Here is a 20,152-nt window from a genome sequence, read left to right as displayed (position 1 = left end):
ATCACATCCACATCATCCTCTTGCTAATGCCTGGTCCCTTCTCAGCATCTGGTTTCTGTTGTGTGTGCCACAGGGTCTAGAAAATGTCTTTGCTCCCGATCAGGAATAAAATGATGGGGTTAGGGTAGGGACCACTCCAGAGAGAAGGAAGATCCATGTAACTCACTGTCTTTGTTCACTGAAAACTGAAAGTGAGGCTTTCTAAACTCAAAAATTCCTCTAGGGCTACATCTGTGGAGCCTGTAATGAGAAGAGTTTTCCATCATTGCCTCTTCTCACTTCGAGAAATAAATGACTCCTGGGAGTGAGAAGAGTTTATGGTTCCTGTAACTTACAAAGTCCTTGCTCTTCTTATAACTTGTAAAGTATCTAAGATACAAACTAAACTCTGTATTTGTTGAGTGGTGGTACCACTCTTGGACACAAATAAATATCAAGATGAAACTGACATTACTCCTTGAAATAAAGGGATTTTATTTCTAAAGATCTTTGTTCAAATTTCCATTTAAAAAGTCAGCACTCATTTTTAAGTGTGAGTAATTTTTTTAGACCCTGGAACATGACAATCTTTTTTTTTTTTTTCATTCTGATTGAATCATGCTATTACTTAAATTTGTCTTTAATTTTGTCATTTTTATTACTGTGAATTAAGAAAATATTTACATCAAGATGTTTTTGTATTTATGGTAATGTATTAATTTGCTATAACAAGTACTTCTTACTGTACAGTTTCTTCTCAATTCTTATAGTATTCATGACAGAAAGATAACTTGGCTCACAAAAAGGTCAGGGCTACATTAAAAATCACCATTACATTTTAATAAAGTGAAAACCATTTACTAAAGAAAGTTGCTGAATATTTCTGACTTAGTATTCACTGTGTTTTTTATTGACCAAAATAAAGTTTCAAAAAGTCTTAAAGAAATATTTGCACTGTTCATGTTGGTATTACATATTTTTTGTAATTATACTTCAAAATTAGTATTCTATAAAAACATATATTTTTTGAAAGTTGCGTAATTTGGCTTTCCTTATTCTGTGTCTACATTATGACACAGCTGGGTAAAAACGTTGTAATTCATTAATATATATCAATATTTCCTGTTCCAGATGCAGTTAAGGTGTAATGCTAGAGCAGGATATTATATAGTAGTTAGTATTAATTAGCAAGAATGATGCATTTATTGTAGCATAAAAGAAAGAATAAATATAAAGATTCTTCTTTAAATAATTTATTTAATTTACATTTAAATTTAATTTGAATAATTAAGTAAATATAAATCTGCATCTTTTACTTTGGTCTACAAAAAATTAAAAAACATCTAATAAACATCTATTCAACACTATTGTTACTTCTTAAATTCTGAAAGTTCTAATTTATTATTAATAATTCATTTGCACATTCAGACTGGCTTGCCATTTTTCTCGCTTGCCATTGAAGATACAGAATTCCCTGTGTCTAGCTTTGCATTTACTGGGGTAGTTGGCAGATTATTTTTAGTTCGAATGGTAATATGGCTTTGGGGTTTTTAGCCTAAGGGATTTTCCATTTTATAAAATTTATTGGGGATATTGAGTGCTGAGTAAAGGAAAATCAGTTCACTCATTTGCTTTTTTTTCTATGAGAACATACTGAACACCTGTTAATTGTCAATCATCACTGTCCCCTAAAACATTTGTCATATTCATCCACATTAGTGTTATAAGAACAAGGTGTTAAGTTCAAAATCAAGGGAAAGTTTGTAACTTCATTTACCACACAATCCATGGTCCTTCATACACACTGAAACTGCTTCCCCAGCTCCTTCCTTCAGGAATTAATGGAGGAAGAATGATGTTCAAGCAAATTGTGCTTCCCAAGAAACTAAGGGATAAGTGGCTGTACCATGTAGCTTTATGTATTATCATGTTACTGTTTTGTGGAAATGTATCCCTTTTCTAATTATTTCAATCTTCTCCTTCAAGACCCTGTGTCTAAGATTTTTTTCCTCTTTTGTTTTTTGTAAAAGGATATAATTTATTTGCCTTACAGTCAAATACAAGTATTTTACCTTTGATACAACTTCGCTCAAAGTCAAAGGTGAATTTTTCATATGAACAGGTCATTTTTTTCTTTGGAATCTTGACTTGTGAGAATGAGGTCTCCTGCTTCTCTGGAGCAGGACTGTTATGTGCAGTCTGTGTGTGGGTACCAACGGTGATTATAAAATCTGAGAATTATGAACTCTGTGGCAAAGACTTAAATACAGTCTGATAATGTTGCTAGACATTCTCTAGTATGGAGTTTTTCTTTCTCCTCTTGTTTGTTTTGTTTTGTTTTGTTTTGTTTTGTTTTGTTTTCAGAAGTGACGTAACCATGGAAAGGGAAAACTAAATTGACATAGTTATGTTTTAAATATGCACATCCCCCCCCGCCCCCCGTGTATGCAAGTGTATCAGCTCATGGGGTTTCCTGTTACTTAAATATCGGTTCATCATGTTCGTCATCTTGTCAATAATTGATTCTTTCAATGGAAATCATATTATTTGTGGCACTTTTATAATGTGGAATTGTATGTACTATTGAAAATAACTGAATAGCCAACTTGAGGGCAGGGAATTATAATTGCTGTTCAGGACTGACTTCCATATAATTTAGAGTAATTGTGTTACCATCTAACACAGTTTTAGGAAAATAAATACACCTAAACTTGCCTCTGACAAGCAAGAATGATACATGTTGTATTTGAACGGTATGTTAACCAGGAAATAATTATGAATTTCTTCATAGCTCCTCTTCTGGGAATGATAACATCTTTTAAAACTCTCATTCCGGTTTTCCACAAGCATACTTTCCATCTTGCACATTTGTAATCCTGCCTCACACTCAGCTGTTAAAGAAAAATGTTATTTTCAGAAGAAAGGGATCAGTGTCTCCCTAAACTTGGGCAACTGAATAATTATCCTGGTCAAAGAGTTATACTTACATGACAAAATGCATTTTGGCAGAAAAATGGTAATGCTTTGAATTATTGCAATATTTTATTCTTTAGAAGAAGCTTATCATTGATAATTTATTCTAAGGTTAAATTATTCAGCAAGAAAATTTCATGAGCTCAGAAGAGAAGATGTATATGTGTTTTGTGAATAAATTTTGTGGGGTCAGACAAAAAATAGAAAAAAATAATGAAATAATTGCCTGTCAGACCGACAATAAGCAGAAATGATTTTACCCTACATTGTGTGTATGTGTGTGTGTGTGTGTGTGTGTGTGTGTGTGTATTTTAATGTAGAAGAATTAGTTTATCGATGAGTGTGATAATAAACTTATGTACTTTCAATAAATCTCTTTAATTACATGAGACATAACCATTCTGATAATATAAAGATATACACACTGCAATTCATATTCTCAACAATAACAGTTTAGAAATCTTTTAAGAAGAGATAATCCTTTGAATAATATAATATGGACTTTGTGATCATGTCTCATTAGCATATCTTCTGTTACTTGATGGCTTATTTTTTTAGTAATATATCTTTTTTATAAAGATTTTATTATAATCACTTAGCATAATTTTAATGAACTATAAAACACTTTATTCACTGGTGAATGAAGCAATTTCTAATAAGACTTTTGGCAAGGATATTGTTAATTTAAACTAGAGAACACTTTCCACTCTAAGTCTGCAGGGCGTAGTTAAACCTGACACCTTGGATGACACATTAAAAATGCATCAGTGAAAACCTCTAAGTGCTTTAATTTAAGAAACGTTAGAGAAACAGATTAACACATTTTTAGGTATCTCACACAGTCCGACATAGCGGGGGGGGGGGGAGAGAGTCATTATTTAGCAGTTATTAGGTTCTTTCTCCAAAGACTTCACATCCTGATAATAAATAGATGATTTTTTTTTTAACCTGCAAAACACACGAGCTTTCTTGGTCATTGACTCTCTCACCTGTGAGGACCTAAAAGGCTTTTCTTTGGTGTCTCATTTAAAATTATTATGCATAAATTTTTGAAAAAATGAGATGCTTACGTGTTTCCAAAGGAAATACAATGTTCTTTTAAAAGTCCTTACCACTATTTATACTACCAAATCTGTGTTATCTGGGAATGCTATAAAGTCAACCTCATAATTAAGGCTTCTGAGATTCCCAAGTGCAGTGGTGAACAAATGGCAAGTAGCATGGGCATTTCTAATATAAAAGACTATTTTTACCTCGATCAACTGAACTCTCAAAATTTGTAGTAAGTTTATCTAAAATAGAGATATCATAGTGCAGTAAATATTTTATTATCCCACAAATTACATGAAGCCATGGTTAAATTTTATGTAGAGATGATTTTTTTTCTTGCTGTTTTGACAATATTTTCCCATTGGTATAAAATATCATACATTTTTATATATTGTAATTCATAACTACAGGGATTTGCTGTAACAGTGGCTTTACATTTATTTGACCGCTCTTGTTGAATTTTTAAAATGTTGTGGGTCCTTGAGGGAGCAAACCTGGATGACTTGGCACAAAGTGAAAGGACAAAAGGTAATCTCAGGCAGAAGACGAATGCCTTGACGCCTGTGCGCTGGCTCTAAAATGTTTAATTGTGGACCACTGATTGGCATTCACACTGCTAATATGTGTTCCCCAGTGAGCTGACAATTTCCCAAGATCCTCTCCAGACTGACCAAAGGGAGGGAACTAATACAACGTGGCTCCAGGATAATTGAGCTAACTGTTGGTTTGCAAGATTATATGGCCTTTGAATTCAAAGATATATATGTGTATATATGATGTACATCACATATATCTAACATATATATGTATACATGTGATATATGTATGTGTGTGTGTATATATATATATATGTATATACACACAGGTATATATGCATATTAAGTTGAATGTGACTAGGAGGAGATATGTTGGTTTTAAAGTTCCCTAAATATCCTCAATGAAAATAAATCATAATTTTGTGAAGATTCTGCTTTCAAAGCCATGGTTGACAGTAATAGATACACATGCATGCATGTGTGTATACATACACGCTAATGCACAAATTAAAGATTTAAGTTAAAATTTCTAGGAAAATAAAAGACAAAGCAAAGCCAGCCTTCAGTTACAGGGCATGTCCTCTGGGGAGTTGAGATTGTCTCTCATCAGAAATATTTAAATGGACAGTTGGAGTTGCAGAGGGAATCATATTGGTGTTTAATGAGTATAAATGGTATGAGCACCTATTTGAGTAACCAAGAAAACAGGAAAATAGAACTTCACTGTAATTTCTACTTACTTCGTGTCCCTGTTTGTAGTTACATAACTATCAATAGACATATTCAACTTGGTGGGGGCAACCAAGAGCTATAGAGCTCTGATAAACAGTGATTTCAGTCAGACCAGGAAAGGCTATGAAAATTATTTACTTATGGGTTTATCTATTTCTAACCTCTTAAATGCCTAGAGAGTATTGAGAAAAGGAATTGTGCACCTTAAAAATACTCTATGTACTGTTTCCGATTCTGTGTCTCCCTCTCTCTCTGCCCCTCCCCCGTTCATGCTCTGTCTCTCTCTGTCCCAAAAATAAATAAACGTTGAAAAAAAAATTTTTTTTAAAATAAAAAAATAAATAAAAAAAAAATACTCTATGTAATATGAAGGCTACCTGGGTTGACCTTCACGTTTGAATCTCAGGCTTCCCAATTTCAAATCTGTGGTGAGTTTTTGAGTATTGAAGAATTGCTGAATTATGATAACTGCAATATGTTTAAAGGCCTGTACCCATTAAAGCTAATGAAAAATATCACAATTAACAGAAGTTCAAGGCTAATCCTTGTTCATCCAATGACAAAGTCTTTAAAGATTTTTATGATGTATTTAAGTAGGAGGCTGAACTAAATACCGCATCATGTTCATTTGTTAGGAAAGTAATCAACTGTCCTTTAGTTTTATTTCTCTGGGGAAAAAATATATCTTCTAGATTTTTAAATTTACAATCTTGTTACTTTTTAGATTCACAGTAGGATTTTGGATCTTTGAAGATAAACTTTCTTAGTGTGTATTGGTGTTTTGGAGGCAAAAACTAGATTTAAATAAGATATTATCAGTGTGTCTAGCTACTTTGATAAATGCAATGCCTCAGCATAAATACTCAACGATTCATTATTCAGGATAACGTCAATAATTTTCCTTTATCAATTTGATGTCTCTGCTCTTTGTTCTGTTTCCTTTTGCTCTTAATTTATAATTTTAGCACTTTTAAAATGGCCTTTCATTCACTTATCAGATTCTTGTTCCAATGGAGACAGAAATATAACTAAATATCTACAATAATGATTGAAATCTTGCCCTCAAAAAAACACTTTTTTTAGAACTCTTTATCATAATGCCAGGTGTCTTATTATTATTATTAGAAACTCTCACTAAAGGAAAGCCACGCCTCATCTGCTGTGGATTTTATATTCATCAACGCAATAAATGACATAAGGGTCCACAGAAAAATTAAGTTGTTCCATTTGAAATAAAGGCCTAAATTTACATGAGAATGTAGGTTGTAAAATGAAATATAAATTTTAGTTGATGAATAATGACAGAAGTAATTAAACATGGCATGAAAAGCACAGCCTGAGCACGTCAGTGGATCCAAATGTGGCTAATATTTTTGTTTCTTAAATTTTAACAGAGAAACCTAAGTTCTAAATGCTGATCATTAAAATTTCCCCTTCCCCCTCCCCCCCACACACAAATTCATCAATCTCTTTGCGTACCAGTCACATAATTATCTCATTACCCTCAAAGGGTATTCATCTGAGGAAGAATGAAAAGTATGAAGTTGGTGGTTTCAACATTAGTCACCTTAGACCACTTGAACTTTAAATGAATTAACAATACTTTGGAATGTTTAATGGTCATATTATTTGTTGTAACTGTCTTGAGTCTAAAGCCAGTACTCTCACCTCCATTTAAGTTGCCTTAATGCATTTTACGTTAAGGTAAAACTCACTGTTGTATTACTTGTCTTATTGGCTCTTGGGAAATTATTTGTGTAAGGAGACTTCAAGACTTCAGTTCCTTTAATATGATACTTTAAAATTCTCCACATGTTGCTAAACATGCTGCTTAATTTAAAAAGATTTGGGAATCAGAGTAAGGAGAGAATTAGCAATAGAAAAGAAACACATCTTTTGTAAAATCTGGAAGAAGGTCTTTGTAGTTAAACAGTGTACAGCATCAAAAGACTACAGTCATTCCTTGTAACATTCATGCCCCAATGTCCAAAGGTAAATGTGTTTTTTCAGGACTTGTTGTTTGTTGTGTGTTGTTTGTTTTTTTTTTGAGATACTGATGTGACAGCGTGCTACGAGTGACAGATGAGAACCATAGCTGTACACGTAATTGAATTATAACTCTGTAGTGATGATAAACAAGGTCTTAAACTCAAGAGTTCTTCCTAGTAACCTCTGACATTAGCCATGCTACCTGACCAAATCCTATGCAGGTAACTTGGGAAAGTGAAAGTAATTTCAGTAAGAAATAGATTTTGTGTAAACAAACAAACAAACAAACAAACAAAACAGGTAGATTATATAAATTATCCTTAATGTAATTCTAGTTCTAAATTTAAATTATACAACTTGCTGTACACCCTAAACATGTTAGCTCACTATTATTTTCTGATATGATTTTTGGTATCATTTTTGGAAGGAATATCTATACCTAACCAGTGGAAACTCCCAGTAACTAACAATCAATAAATTATTTATTGAGCACCTACTATGCAATAGGCATCATGTGAGGTGCTGGGCCACTGTCTTAGTCACTAACACAAAGTTATGGAGGAATCAAGTAAGTTACAAAACTTCTTCTGATTCATCACAATGTCAGAGGTTGATGCTGCCCGATAAGGGTCCTCAGATTCCCACAATTTTACCATAACTGACACCCAGAAACAGGATGCAAAACATACCAATTTAAAAGATGCATGTAATGCAAATGTTCTCCTTAAAAGTGACCAACAATGATTTGATTTCCTGAAGCTGAACTGGTTTTACTCTATAAATGTCTGAGGTTTAAGTAATAAAATATCCGACGTGATGTTTTGTTAGGATATTGCTACTCTTCTCAGTATTCATTTTATTAAATTATTTTTGTAAGGCCCAAGTTAACTAACTTGTATTATCTATGTTCTATATTATATCATAAAACTAGGACGTTTTTAATAGGGATTAAACTAAATTTGAGTAGGTACATGATTATAACTAAAATTGCTACTATTATTCTTTAAAAATGCTCTGTGGGTCTATGGTGTTAAATTGTTTTGTTAAAAGGCACAGATATTATATGACTTATTTCAAAATCTTAAAGTACTTTTGAACAGTTCTATTTTCTAAAATAAAGTGTTACACTTTGAGATATAATAATCAACAATTTAAAATAAAGAGGTAAGTAGATTCTTTAAAAATTACAGAAATAATCCTTTCTAGACTTACCGCCATTGATATTAGATATGAATAAGAGAAAAACCTTAATTTACTCAAGGAAAGAAAACTAACAGTTTATAAACATCGAAAGTGTCATAGGACCTATAACTTTGGGGTTTTATTTATTTTGGTTTCCTTGGGCTAATTAAGTATTCTCAAAAATACCTCAAAATTTAGCTAAATATTTGTTTGTTTTTAGGATCTTTCAGAAAATGAAGTGGTTGGATCTTATTTCTCTGTGAAGTCTTTCTTTTGGAGGGTAATGTCGAAATCCTTTATATTAATATTTTTGATTTTGGTTCTGAACAGTGATTTTTGAAAGTTAAGTGTGAATTAGGAAATTCATTTTTAAAATGGGTCTCAGAAAAATGTATTCAATTGCCTTCTTTATTAACTTTTATTCCAAGTCATTCGAGTGACTCTTGCATTTCTTCATTTGTATAAACTAAGAACTTCATGTATTTAATATGTTGCTTTGAAGTCAGTTGATTGTGGGACTAAGTTTATCCCAAATTCTTAACAGCTAGAGGCCCACAGGCCTTCCAGGAATATAATGGTGCTATCTAGAGAGTCCGTTAAGTTTCTTTTTTCCCTTCTTGTAAAATCTGCTCCATCTGTTTGGGAAAAATTTACTTCTATTACAGTGATCTTATACTATATACGTACTACATAATCAGTGTTCTTTCTTTGAAAAAAAAAACTTATGAATTAGAAAACAGCAACTCTGCTGTTGATTTAAATAAAGAAAAAAGTGAAAATTCCACAGAGAATTTGTTTTAAATGCCATTGCAATTTAATGTTATTTACTCTTTCATGACTTAAACATAACGAGCTCTGTCATCCTATTTTCTCTGCTCTAATTCTGCATTATGCACAGCACGATTTATTACAAATGCACTTATTACTTTGCCAAGAGTTTCCCTCTTTCTTTGAAAATTCACACTTGGTACATGATTACCTAGCGATAGATATTGCAATGAAAATGCTACACTCGTAAGGCTTTACCATTTTCTTTCCTTGGCTCTTCAACTGGTCATGACTGAAAACTACCCTTCCCCTTTAGAACTGTAACGTTTGTTGCAGTGTCTTTTAAGCAGACTGGCATACCCTAAATTAAGTCATGCCTTGACCAATGAGCCAGCGTAAACCACATCTCTTCATCCATTGCTCCCTCCACACACACTGTTATTGGTGTGAGCTTATTTTAATTATTATAGCATCTTCATTTCCTTTCAGTCTACTGACGGCTACCTCCACTATTGCTATTCTGTGTCCTTGCTAAAATAATAATAATTTCTCTTGTATGTTCACGCATTATCCATGAACACAGTGACTGCTTTTGAATTGTTATATCACCTTAAATGGAATTTGGCTTTTGGCAAAAATGCAGCCCTCTGTATTCATACAGTATACTTCTTTGCCAAGAGAGCAGAATTCAGGAGTGTTCTCTGTTGAGTTTGTTCTATATGCAGCAAACATGCAAACCGATCTTTATGAATGAAACCTTGCTACCAGGATCAATTGCATAAGAAATAAGTTTTAAGGCCTTCCCTTTCAAATGATTCTTTCAAAATCTTTGCTACTTCCAAATTAGTATTGCATGTACTAGTACTTTCCATTTGGTTGTGTTCATCCTTAAATATTCTTTATTAACCTTTCTCAATTTCTTTAACTGTCTTATTTTAGAATAAGAAATATGCAAATTTAAAAGATAGCTTTTTTTGTATTTGAGGTACATAATCTAATATCTTTTCTTCCGAACGTATGTTGAGTAACTAACCAAGTGAGTCATAAAAGCAGAACATTTAGCGGTCATTTGTTTTATCACTGAGGAAACTAAGGCCCAGAGAAGTGATGCCATTGACCTGACATCCCTGAAAATGGTAGCATCAACCAGGACCAATATTTTTTTTTCTCTGAATATCACAGAAATAATTGTTTAAAGCAACTAAGTTCCTTTTGGGGTCAAAAATGAATACAGATAGGATGTAAAAATAAAGCCTTCCTTTAATTTTTCTTCACTGACCCCCTTTCAGATTTTTCTTGCATTATGTAACCCTTCTCCCCCACAGCTCATTAACCCACTGATAGATGGATGTGTTGAGGGCTGTGATGTTGCTATGTTTGAGGTCCCATCTTATAAAATCAGCAAATCACTGATCAAGTCTACTTTGGATAAGTATGATTTTTCATATCATGTTTAAAAGTCACTCCGATAACTGACCTAATTGCTCCTTGCCCAGGTAATATTTGTATTGTGATTTTTTTTATGTTTATTAGTTTTTAGAGGAGATGTGTAGCAAAGGAGTTTCTGCATAGACATTTTCAGATATGCAGAAGACCTAAATAGTTCAGATAGAATCTTACATGAGGCGTATATGTGTGTTTATGAGCCTTTATCAGCTTCTTTATAAGGATCAATGCATGTATCCAGGAGACAGCAACTGAATTACATTGGGTGAAACTAAATCCTGGCGAGAACTTACTTAATAAATGTCATGGTTACTTGCTAGATCTTAATTTCCTTGAGAGCAAAATAATAGAAAGAAAAGACCGAAGTGGTACAGAAATAGTCTGATTTTCCAAAGGCATAATATTTATAATTCATCAAAACATGATATCTTACAACACAAAACATTAAGCAATGGATATAGCAATTGCCATACTTTTCATAAAAGCGACAAATATTATACGAAGCCATTTGGATTACTCTAAGTCAGAATTTCATTAAAGATTTTAACTTCTCAGTAAAGGATGATAACTTAGTGCTGTTGCTTCAAATATTTAGTACATTTAAGTTTTTCCCAATTAACTCCATTGACTGGACATTTAGATTTCCATGACTGAGAGTTAATTGAACAAACCAGATTATGAGAATGCTGTAGTGAATTAAAGAGAAATGTTAAGATTGTTAAAGTGGAGAATGGCTGGGCTATACCAAGATACCTCATATAGAAAAATGGAGAAATGGCTCGTAATATGAAATGGGCCAAAAAGAGTGCATAGAATACAGAACAATTAGGAATTATGTCAGAGCACCATCTTACAGTAGGGTCAAATCAAAGTGTGGTTGAAGGAAGACCCTGAAGGCCAAAGAGAAGTATTATTTTTATCACACAAGAATGTTACCCTGTGCTGAAGTGTTTGCATTCTTAACAACTCAACCATATATGACATATAACCAAGAAAAGTGCAGGTATTATTTATATCTTCAGGTATGAAAGTAAGACCTTCAGAAAAAATATATTTATAACATTTAATTAAAAGTCCCCAAAGAAAAAGTGTAAGTCAAATCCAGGACTCATTATTTTTTTTACATTATTGGTGGAAATGAATACATTATGTTAGCAACAAGCCAACTTTAGCCAACAAGATTACAGCATATATAATGATTTTCTATGAGTATATATTTTGAGCAAACATTGCAAAAGCTTGAGAACTTTTGTTTGGCTACAGTTAAGCTTTGAGACAGTAGTTAAAGCATCTGAAGTAAACATAAATACCTTCCTGACACCGTAAGTTATATCAAGAAGCAACAGAAATAGGAAAGAAAGTTTAAGGATAAAAACCAGGAGAATTTCTCTAAGGATTATAGTGCCGTGAATCATCTTCTAAGAAAAAAGGGATCGAAGCTTTATTATTACATGAGACACTTTAAACTAGGCTGGACAAAGCCCTGGGAAGGTTTTCTGTAAAGGCAATCCTGCTTTGAGCAGACAGATGGACTGTAGAACAAATCTGCTTGTTGGACTTCATCGCCTAGGTGTAATTCACTGGAATCAACTCAGCAGGCAAAGGAAAAGATAGAACATGCCTGTGCCTGGGATTGAGCTAATAATTGCTCCACACTCCAGGCTTTGCAGCACAAAACAGTCATTCTAGGCTGTCATTATCTCTTCTTTGTAGTGTCTCGTGGATCATTTGATTAAATAAAAGCATGTGCACCTCTGTGCTGAAAATAGAGGTGAGCTGACTCCACACACAGCTATTGTAAAGACACAGTGATGTCTTTCACTCATTTCACAGGGTCTGGGGCTCATTTGGAAGGATTAGGTTGTACACAGGTAATGAAATCCAAGATAGCAAAAGCCAGGGATTATTTGCATATATCAGGGAGAAGATTAATATGACCGTGTGGGTTGTTTTAGCCATATGTTAAATCTAGAGAGATTTTTTTGTTTGTTTTGATCTGTTTTTTAATCAGGATCTAGAATAATAGGATACCTCCTTCTGTTAGTGATCCAGTTTTTCAAGGAATTGAATTAAGAAACTTTAATAACCAGAATTGAAGTACAGAAGTGTTCTCAGTTTATTTGTGAGATTCTACAATTTCACCACCTTATTAATAAATGTTAGACTATAATTCATTATGGAACACAGTTAACTCTCATATACTTTACTGAACAATATATGCTAGAGTTATCACCACCTGCCCACTTTTACTTCCTCTAAGTCCCTGATTAGCCTTTCTCAGTAATCTATACCCATGGATATATTTTGTCTAAACAAGAGTCAAAGTATTTCAACAAATCCTATACACATTCCCCCCTTTTTTTCTTTGTATTATGAACTTAAGCTTTGTCCAAAGCATGAGAAATAGTGCAGAAAACCGTCAAATAGGTATCAGAAACCCAGATTCAAATCTCAGTCTTGCCAATCTGTAATCATTTGGCTTTGAGTAGAGTATTTATCATCTCTGTGCCTCAGTTTCTTTACCTTAACAATATTTGTCATGAAAGATGCTGGAGTATGAAAACCCCAGTGCCTAATAGTTGCTCAAAACATGCTTATTTCTTTGTGTATGATCTAACCTTTCACATGGGCCAAATCTCACCCTCCCTGTTGATGTTCTCATCTCATGATAATACTATTGTTTGAAGACTGTCCAGGTGCTCTCGTCATTGCATACAAACTTTCAGCTTATCATGATAGTTTCCTTCTAGTATTTCTTGCTCAGCTGCGTCTTTCTTAATCCATACCTCGCTGCTCTTGGTCTTGGTAATACAGGGACTTTATGATTGCTTTCTTAGGCACGGGGCAACAAAGAGAAAATGGGGCAAATTATGTGGGGTAAAATTTCTCGGTTGCTTTAGAGATCTCTCTAATCATTGCAAAAGATTCGCATGTGGGATGCAGTTAGCATATCATAGTTGTTGCCTGTCCATGAAACACTCTTCTGGGGCCTTATCACTTTTTTGATGTTGGAAACAGTCTCCAAAACATTCTGAAGCAGCAGACTTTCCATGATTTCTCTTGCTATGGTTCTTTTCACCGCGACACCCATTAAAAAAAGCTGAAACCACTGAAGCAGGATCCATCACCGTTTAATCTCTGTCCTTTATTTTCTTGACCATTGCATTATGCCACTAAAGAAAACAGTGGCTGAAAATTATATTATTGCTTTGGCTTTGATCTTCATTGTGCTAGAAGACGTTTTCCGACAGTGACTTGGGGGGGCAAATACATATTCCTTTCCAAATAATGTTTTTTTGAAGAGTAATGCTGAACTCTAATTGAAATGAGGTGTTGATAGAGGCACAAGGCTTTCCCGTACAGCTCTGATCGTTCATCTCCATCCAGACGTGCGGCAGGCCTGCTTTTCCTGTCCTGGGCTTCTGCAGAGCAGAGCTTCAGAGTACTTATTACCAAAATGCACAAGTAAGTTCAATCATTCAGTTTGTTTATTTCTTCTGAGCTTGCATGAGCTGTGAACTCTCCTGGCTGACTTACTGTTCTGAAAACCTATTCCCTAGCCTAACCTCTTTTATACATAGGAAAAGGAATTGAATTCTTGAATTCCTTTTCAAGGAATAACACATAAACTAATATGCTTCTTAAAATGCCAGCTCACCTGTTCTAAAATCTTACTAAAGATATATGTCATTGACTAATTGCCTCAGAATTGGAAATTGATATTGTTACCTGGTGTGTTGATTTTCTTTATTAAATCTGAACTTGGATGAATATTCCTTATGTGAATGACCTCAAACTTCGGTGCGTGTGAGAATCATACGGGGCACATGTTGGAATACATGCGTAGCTCTGCACCATAAGAACCGAATCATGTTCAGGAGGGTCAGGCCCACTAATTTCAACAAATTCACCACTAAAATTGGGGAATTACCTGTTTAAAAGTTCAAAGATTCTTTCTTGCTTTTGCAATGTTGGTTCTTTGCTTTGAAACTAGGTTGGTTTTCCTATTTATTCTTCCCTCCCTTTTCTTTCCCTCCTCAACCAGAATTCTGTTTCAACACAGACGTGGTTGAAAACATTCCCTGAGATAACTAAATCCCAGCTCTACTGTTCGTTTTATTGAGGGATGTCTTGGATTTAACACTCCTTGCCACTTAGGTGCTCAATAAGTAATTTTTGGTTGACTAATTATCAATACTTCCATCAATATGTATTATTTAAGTACAGCCTAGGAGAAAAAAAAATTAAAGGAGGAAAATAATAAACTTAACACAAGTTTGCAGTAGGCCCCTACTTTTCTCTTTAAATTTTCCAACTATCCAAACCAATCTGCTTTCCTAATCAGTAAATTTAGAAGCAGGACTAAAAGACTTTAATTAGCATAAATGGTATCCATGCCAGAGAGTGGATAATGTTCACAATTGTAGTAATTAATAATAGTAATTAGAACATAGGAGAAGGCCAGTGCACACGACCCTTAGAACTTTTAAAGCAGGGGTTTGTACACTTGAGCATGTATCATAATGACCTTGAGTGAGGTCTGGGTAATCCAGAGCCGATTTTCTTGGTCTGGGCTGGAGCTAAAAAAAATGTGAATTTCTAGCCACTTTTCAGGTGACACTGATGCCATTGGTCTGTGGACCACACTTTGAGAACTTTACTATACAGAGGAAAGAAACTTTAAACAGAACAGCAGGTGACTCAGAAAGTACCTTAAAGAGCATTAAAGCTAGTGGTTTTCAGTTTCTTTTTTCTTCCCCTGTGGAATTCCATTTGTCACCATCTCATCCACAAGCTCCTTGAAATTTTGATTTAAAAAAGTAATAAAAGTTATAAATGGCTATCTTAAGCAGGTTAAATGTTTTTCATTTATGGAATATACTGTTTTCTTTTCAGGAGCCCCTACACACACAGACACCTCTAACTCCCCTTACTTCCCCCCTTCCAGCACCACACACACAGAATAGCACTCTTAGTACATGTGGAGCTCTAGAGTCGGGAGAACCATAGGTAAAAAAAAGTGGGGCCCAGAGAGGGAGCAACACGCCCAAGTCACATTGTCAGGAATTGCCGGAAAGATGCAAATGGGTACTTCTGTTAAATCATTGTCTTTCCAGGGCACCTTGGTGGCTCAGTCGGTTAAGTGTCCGACTTCGGCTCAGGTCATGATCTCACAGTTTGTGAGTTCGAGCCCCGCATTGGGCTCTGTGCTAGAAGCTAGAAGCTCGAAGCTCAGAGCCTGGAGCCTGCTTCAGATTCTGTGTCTCCCTCTCTGTCTGCCCCTCCTCTGCTCACACTCTGTCTCTCTCTCTCTCTCAAAAATAAATGAACATTAAAAAAAAGTTTTTTAAACAAAAAAATAAATGTCTTTCCTACTACTGGTGGTATAAGTTTATATCTTCCCTCTTTGCCTTATAATTTTACTTCAAGTTCCTATTCTTCACACTTACACTAAATATTTTTCTATTTCATGACTATGCAGTTAATCAAATCACAAATGAATTGCGGAGCTTCTTTTTAGAAGAGCACCATTTTTGATAAAAGAAATTTTTGGAGAAGGAAAAATTCCTTTTAAAATGATACCTGGTTAGTATGTCTTTGGGACCTCCTCCCCTTTTTCCTTTTAACCTTTCATGCATATCAACTTAATTCTCACATTTATTAACCCTGTTTGTGTGAAGAAATATTCCCCCTTCTCCTCTCCCTTAGCTTTCCAGGTCATTTTAGGAATGTTCTTCCAGGTTATAGAAAAGCATTTTGTAACTAATGGCAGTAGGTAAAGCCACCATGGACTTCATTTTATTTCTGTGAAAGCATGAAAGATCCCATGGAGTATTCTTTCTCCTTCCCACCCTGTAAGTAAAGTTCTTGTTCTCATGTGAGAAATGAAAGGAGGGACACGCAAGTAAGAGTTTCAGACGTGGTACCATTCGAGAAACTAGCATTGCTAATGGAAGATGCTGTATAGCCTAGATTGTACCCACATATAATTTGAATGCAGAGTTTGACTTCTACTTCTAGAGTGCATAGAAAATGTTATTGAGTATATCCATCAACAAGCTGAAATATTGTAAGAATGAATACATACGCTCATGTAATAGCAAAGAATACAGAGGCTCATATAATAGAAAAGTAGAAGGTGATTTCACATACTAACCATGAAGGAAAAGCTAGACTGGAATGTCATTTCAAATATAACGACTCAAGGGGCGCCTGGGTGGCGCAGTCGGTTGAGCGTCCGACTTCAGCCAGGTCACGATCTCGCGGTCCGTGAGTTCGAGCCCCGCGTCGGGCTCTGGGCTGATGGCTCAGAGCCTGGAGCCTGTTTCCGATTCTGTGTCTCCCTCTCTCTCTCTGCCCCTCCCCCGTTCATGCTCTGTCTCTCTCTGTCCCACAAATAAACGTTGAAAAAAAAATTAAAAAAAAAAAAACAAAAAAAAAACAAATATAACGACTCACTTACCTGGAGAAAATGAAGTGATAAAATGTATACATGTACACTTTTAAATTCTATTTTAAGCTCTATGTAAATGGGTTGTTACTAACTCCTTGGTCTTCGCCAAGATAATTATTTCTTCTTATCACAAATTCGTTTTTCTTCTTTCCTTCTTTGCCACTCCTATTCCTTAACAAAACTTCCAGACCCAGAGTTTAGAACTTGTTTCTCTAGACTAGTCTTTAGTGAGAGGCCATCTCAATAGCAGCAGTGGTGGGTGGATGAATGGATAGGTAGATAGGTAGACAGGTAGATAGATAGATAGATAGATAGATAGATAGATAGACAGACAAAATAGATAAATAAAAATACACTGTTATCTCTTGCTGCGTTATATATTAATAAGTAGCATGAAATCTTAGAACCCCTTCAAGGTCACTTGGTACAATAAATTTGTTTAATCGGGGAAATCCTTATTCAAACACAGTCCAGAGTAGAAATCCAATGTGTAAAACAGACGAGAGCAGTGGGACTCTAGCTGAAGCAGACTCTGGAGTCCTGGGGAAGTTACAGGTGGCCTGTGAAATTCCATGGCACCTCAGAACACTCTTGAACTCCACCCGTGGAGTTCACAAAGGTGTGCAGTGTGCAGGCACAGTCCTGTGTTAATATTAATAAGGCAAAGTCACAAAGCAATGTCCTGCAAAATTTGCTGGCCACCGAGGCAGGGAAATAGGCAATGTGATTTAGAGAGATTTCCATTAAAATGTTCAAATATTAAAAATATTGGTTTTTGAGGAGCATAGTTCTCATTTTGCTAATAAACACCCTGACATGTGTTACATTTAAAAATTTTTTAATGTTTATTTATTTTTTGAGAGAGAGACAGACAGAGTACAGCTGGTGAGGGACAGAGAGAGAGGGAGATACAGAATCAGAAGCAGGCTCCAGGCTCTGAGCTGTCAGCACAGAACCCAATGCAGGGCTCAAACTCATGGACTGTGAGATCAACACCTAAGCCAAAGTCTGACGCTTAATCTACTGAGCCACCCAAGGGCCCCTGAAATGTATTACTTTTAATAATGACAGATAAAAATGGCTATCACATTAGTGTGGTATGGAAAAGAAAAAAGTAGGATTCAAGGTGGGAGAGGGAGATATACAAAATAGGCTATAACTTTATAATGGTAACATAGATGGAATTAGACTGAAAGTAGAGTTAATCTATAATTTAGAAGTGGAGTACTTTGAGATTGAGAGACATGTTGAATTTCTTCATGAAATGACTGTAAGTGAAGAAAACATGCTTGGCAATATGAAAGATATAGCAGTTTTTATAGTACTGCTTGGTTCTGAATCCAAATGGAAAAGATTTTAACATTTTAGCTACTTGGATTTGTTGTATGTGCTGTTTAGTTCAAAGAGATTATAGAGCTGTTTTTTGTAGGCTTCCTAATGTTAAAATTTTTTACTTCATTTGCTTGTTTGAATATTGTGACTTAGCATTGGGCATAATAAAAATCATTAAAGACAATGTTCAAGTACTAGCATGAGAAACTCAGTAACACACCCACCAATGAAAATCACATACGTAATTTAAAAAATGTTGATGCAAGTTTCAGCATAAACCAGACAACTCCGATGGGCATGTTGATTTTGTTTTCTGGTCTGTGGTACTTTAAGTAGTTCTCTAGTGAGCTGAAACTCAGCTATCTCCTAACATAGCAATAAAGAAGGTTTTTAATTGAATAGAACTTATAACTAATCTTAAAAACCAACTTGTAACATGAAAGGTTTTTAAAAATCATAACTAATTAAAAATTAAATATCACAGTGTGGATGAGGCCTTTGGTATTCCTAATAGTTTTTTGACACTGGCATATATTGGTATTCCTAATAGTTTTTTGACACTGGCATATTTGACACAGAGGCAAATATTCTGATATTCTTGAAGTATCTACATCTTGTAATTTAAAGAGGTGGATTATTAGACCTTATTTTGAGCATTCACTTCTCATACAACAACCTTAAATTTATCATGAAAGGATAATTTCACATTCATTAACAATTCTGTAATTAATAATAATCTGTCAATTATGTTTATTTTCTTAAATTGTAACTACCTACCATTTTTATTTTCAAAAACTTGTAACAGGAGAAAGGGTAATGCCAGATAAGGTATTTGGGGTTAAAACTCAATAAGCTAACTCTGTTTTCCTTTACCCAAAGTTTCAGACCCAAAGTTTACGTCTATCAGATGTACACAGAAAATCACATCTTTGGAGAGGAATAGTCAGCATCACATTGATTGAGGGACGAGATCTCAAGGCAATGGATTCAAATGGGTTGAGTGACCCCTATGTGAAGTTCCGGCTTGGGCATCAGAAGTACAAGAGCAAGGTAACCGTATCTCTCTCCTGTTCCAGCCAGTATTTGGAAGGCAGTGGTTGGTTAATAGCCATGCTTTAGGAGATAAAAACACTAGATACTTTTTCAAATGCTTAACAGAATTTCTTTTGAATATCACGTCAGCAAACCAGACCAATAACTATATTATCACATTTCTTACTCAATGTGCTATGTGACCTTGCATAAAGTACTACTCTGTCTCAATTTCACCTATAACACAGGAATAATAGTTGGAACTATCTCTTTAAAAAAATAACAAACAAGCAATCAAACAAAACAAAAAAGGGCTGAAACAAACCTAAGTCGATGGCCTGGGACATCAAGTGCTCAAAGAGTGTTGGCTACTATAATTATTACAATCAGTACTGGTATCAGTGCTACAAATAGCCCTGTTTTACATACCATAAAAATCTTTGTTCCTTACTCTGAAACGTTTTATTCAAAATGACTTGCACCAGTGCAGATTGCAATTTTTGTTTGCTTGTTTTATTTATTTAGAAAACAAAGGGCCAAATTCCGCTGTATGCTACAGGGCAAGTTACTCTCCCATTCCATGTCCCAATTTCCTCATCTGTAAGATGAGTGAGAATTAAAATAATGCCTACCTCGTAAAGTTATTGAGAAGATTGAATAAATATATGTTACGCACGTG

The 20,152-nt window shown here is 34.7% G+C and overlaps 1 protein-coding gene across 23 annotated transcripts in view; it reads left to right on the top strand.

Annotated features, from left to right (window-relative positions):
- MCTP1 (multiple C2 and transmembrane domain containing 1) overlaps positions 1 to 20,152 on the top strand; it is a 537,798-nt gene that overhangs the window by 314,475 nt on the left and 203,171 nt on the right. For 17 of the 23 annotated variants that reach the window (XM_030324905.1, XM_030324988.1, XM_030324943.1 and 14 more), the window contains 3 exons: positions 8,662 to 8,721; positions 14,043 to 14,120; positions 19,321 to 19,491. In XM_030324905.1, coding sequence (XP_030180765.1) covers positions 8,662 to 8,721; positions 14,043 to 14,120; positions 19,321 to 19,491 — 309 coding nt within the window. The remainder of the gene's footprint in view (positions 1 to 8,661; positions 8,722 to 14,042; positions 14,121 to 19,320; positions 19,492 to 20,152) is intronic. The other 6 variants (XM_030324980.1, XM_030324993.1, XM_030324972.1 and 3 more) reach the window with 3 other exon arrangements.

This window comes from Lynx canadensis, chromosome A1, assembly GCF_007474595.2.
Source record: "Lynx canadensis isolate LIC74 chromosome A1, mLynCan4.pri.v2, whole genome shotgun sequence".
Classification (NCBI taxonomy): domain Eukaryota; kingdom Metazoa; phylum Chordata; class Mammalia; order Carnivora; family Felidae; genus Lynx; species Lynx canadensis.
This window is presented reverse-complemented; position numbering and strand designations above follow the sequence as displayed.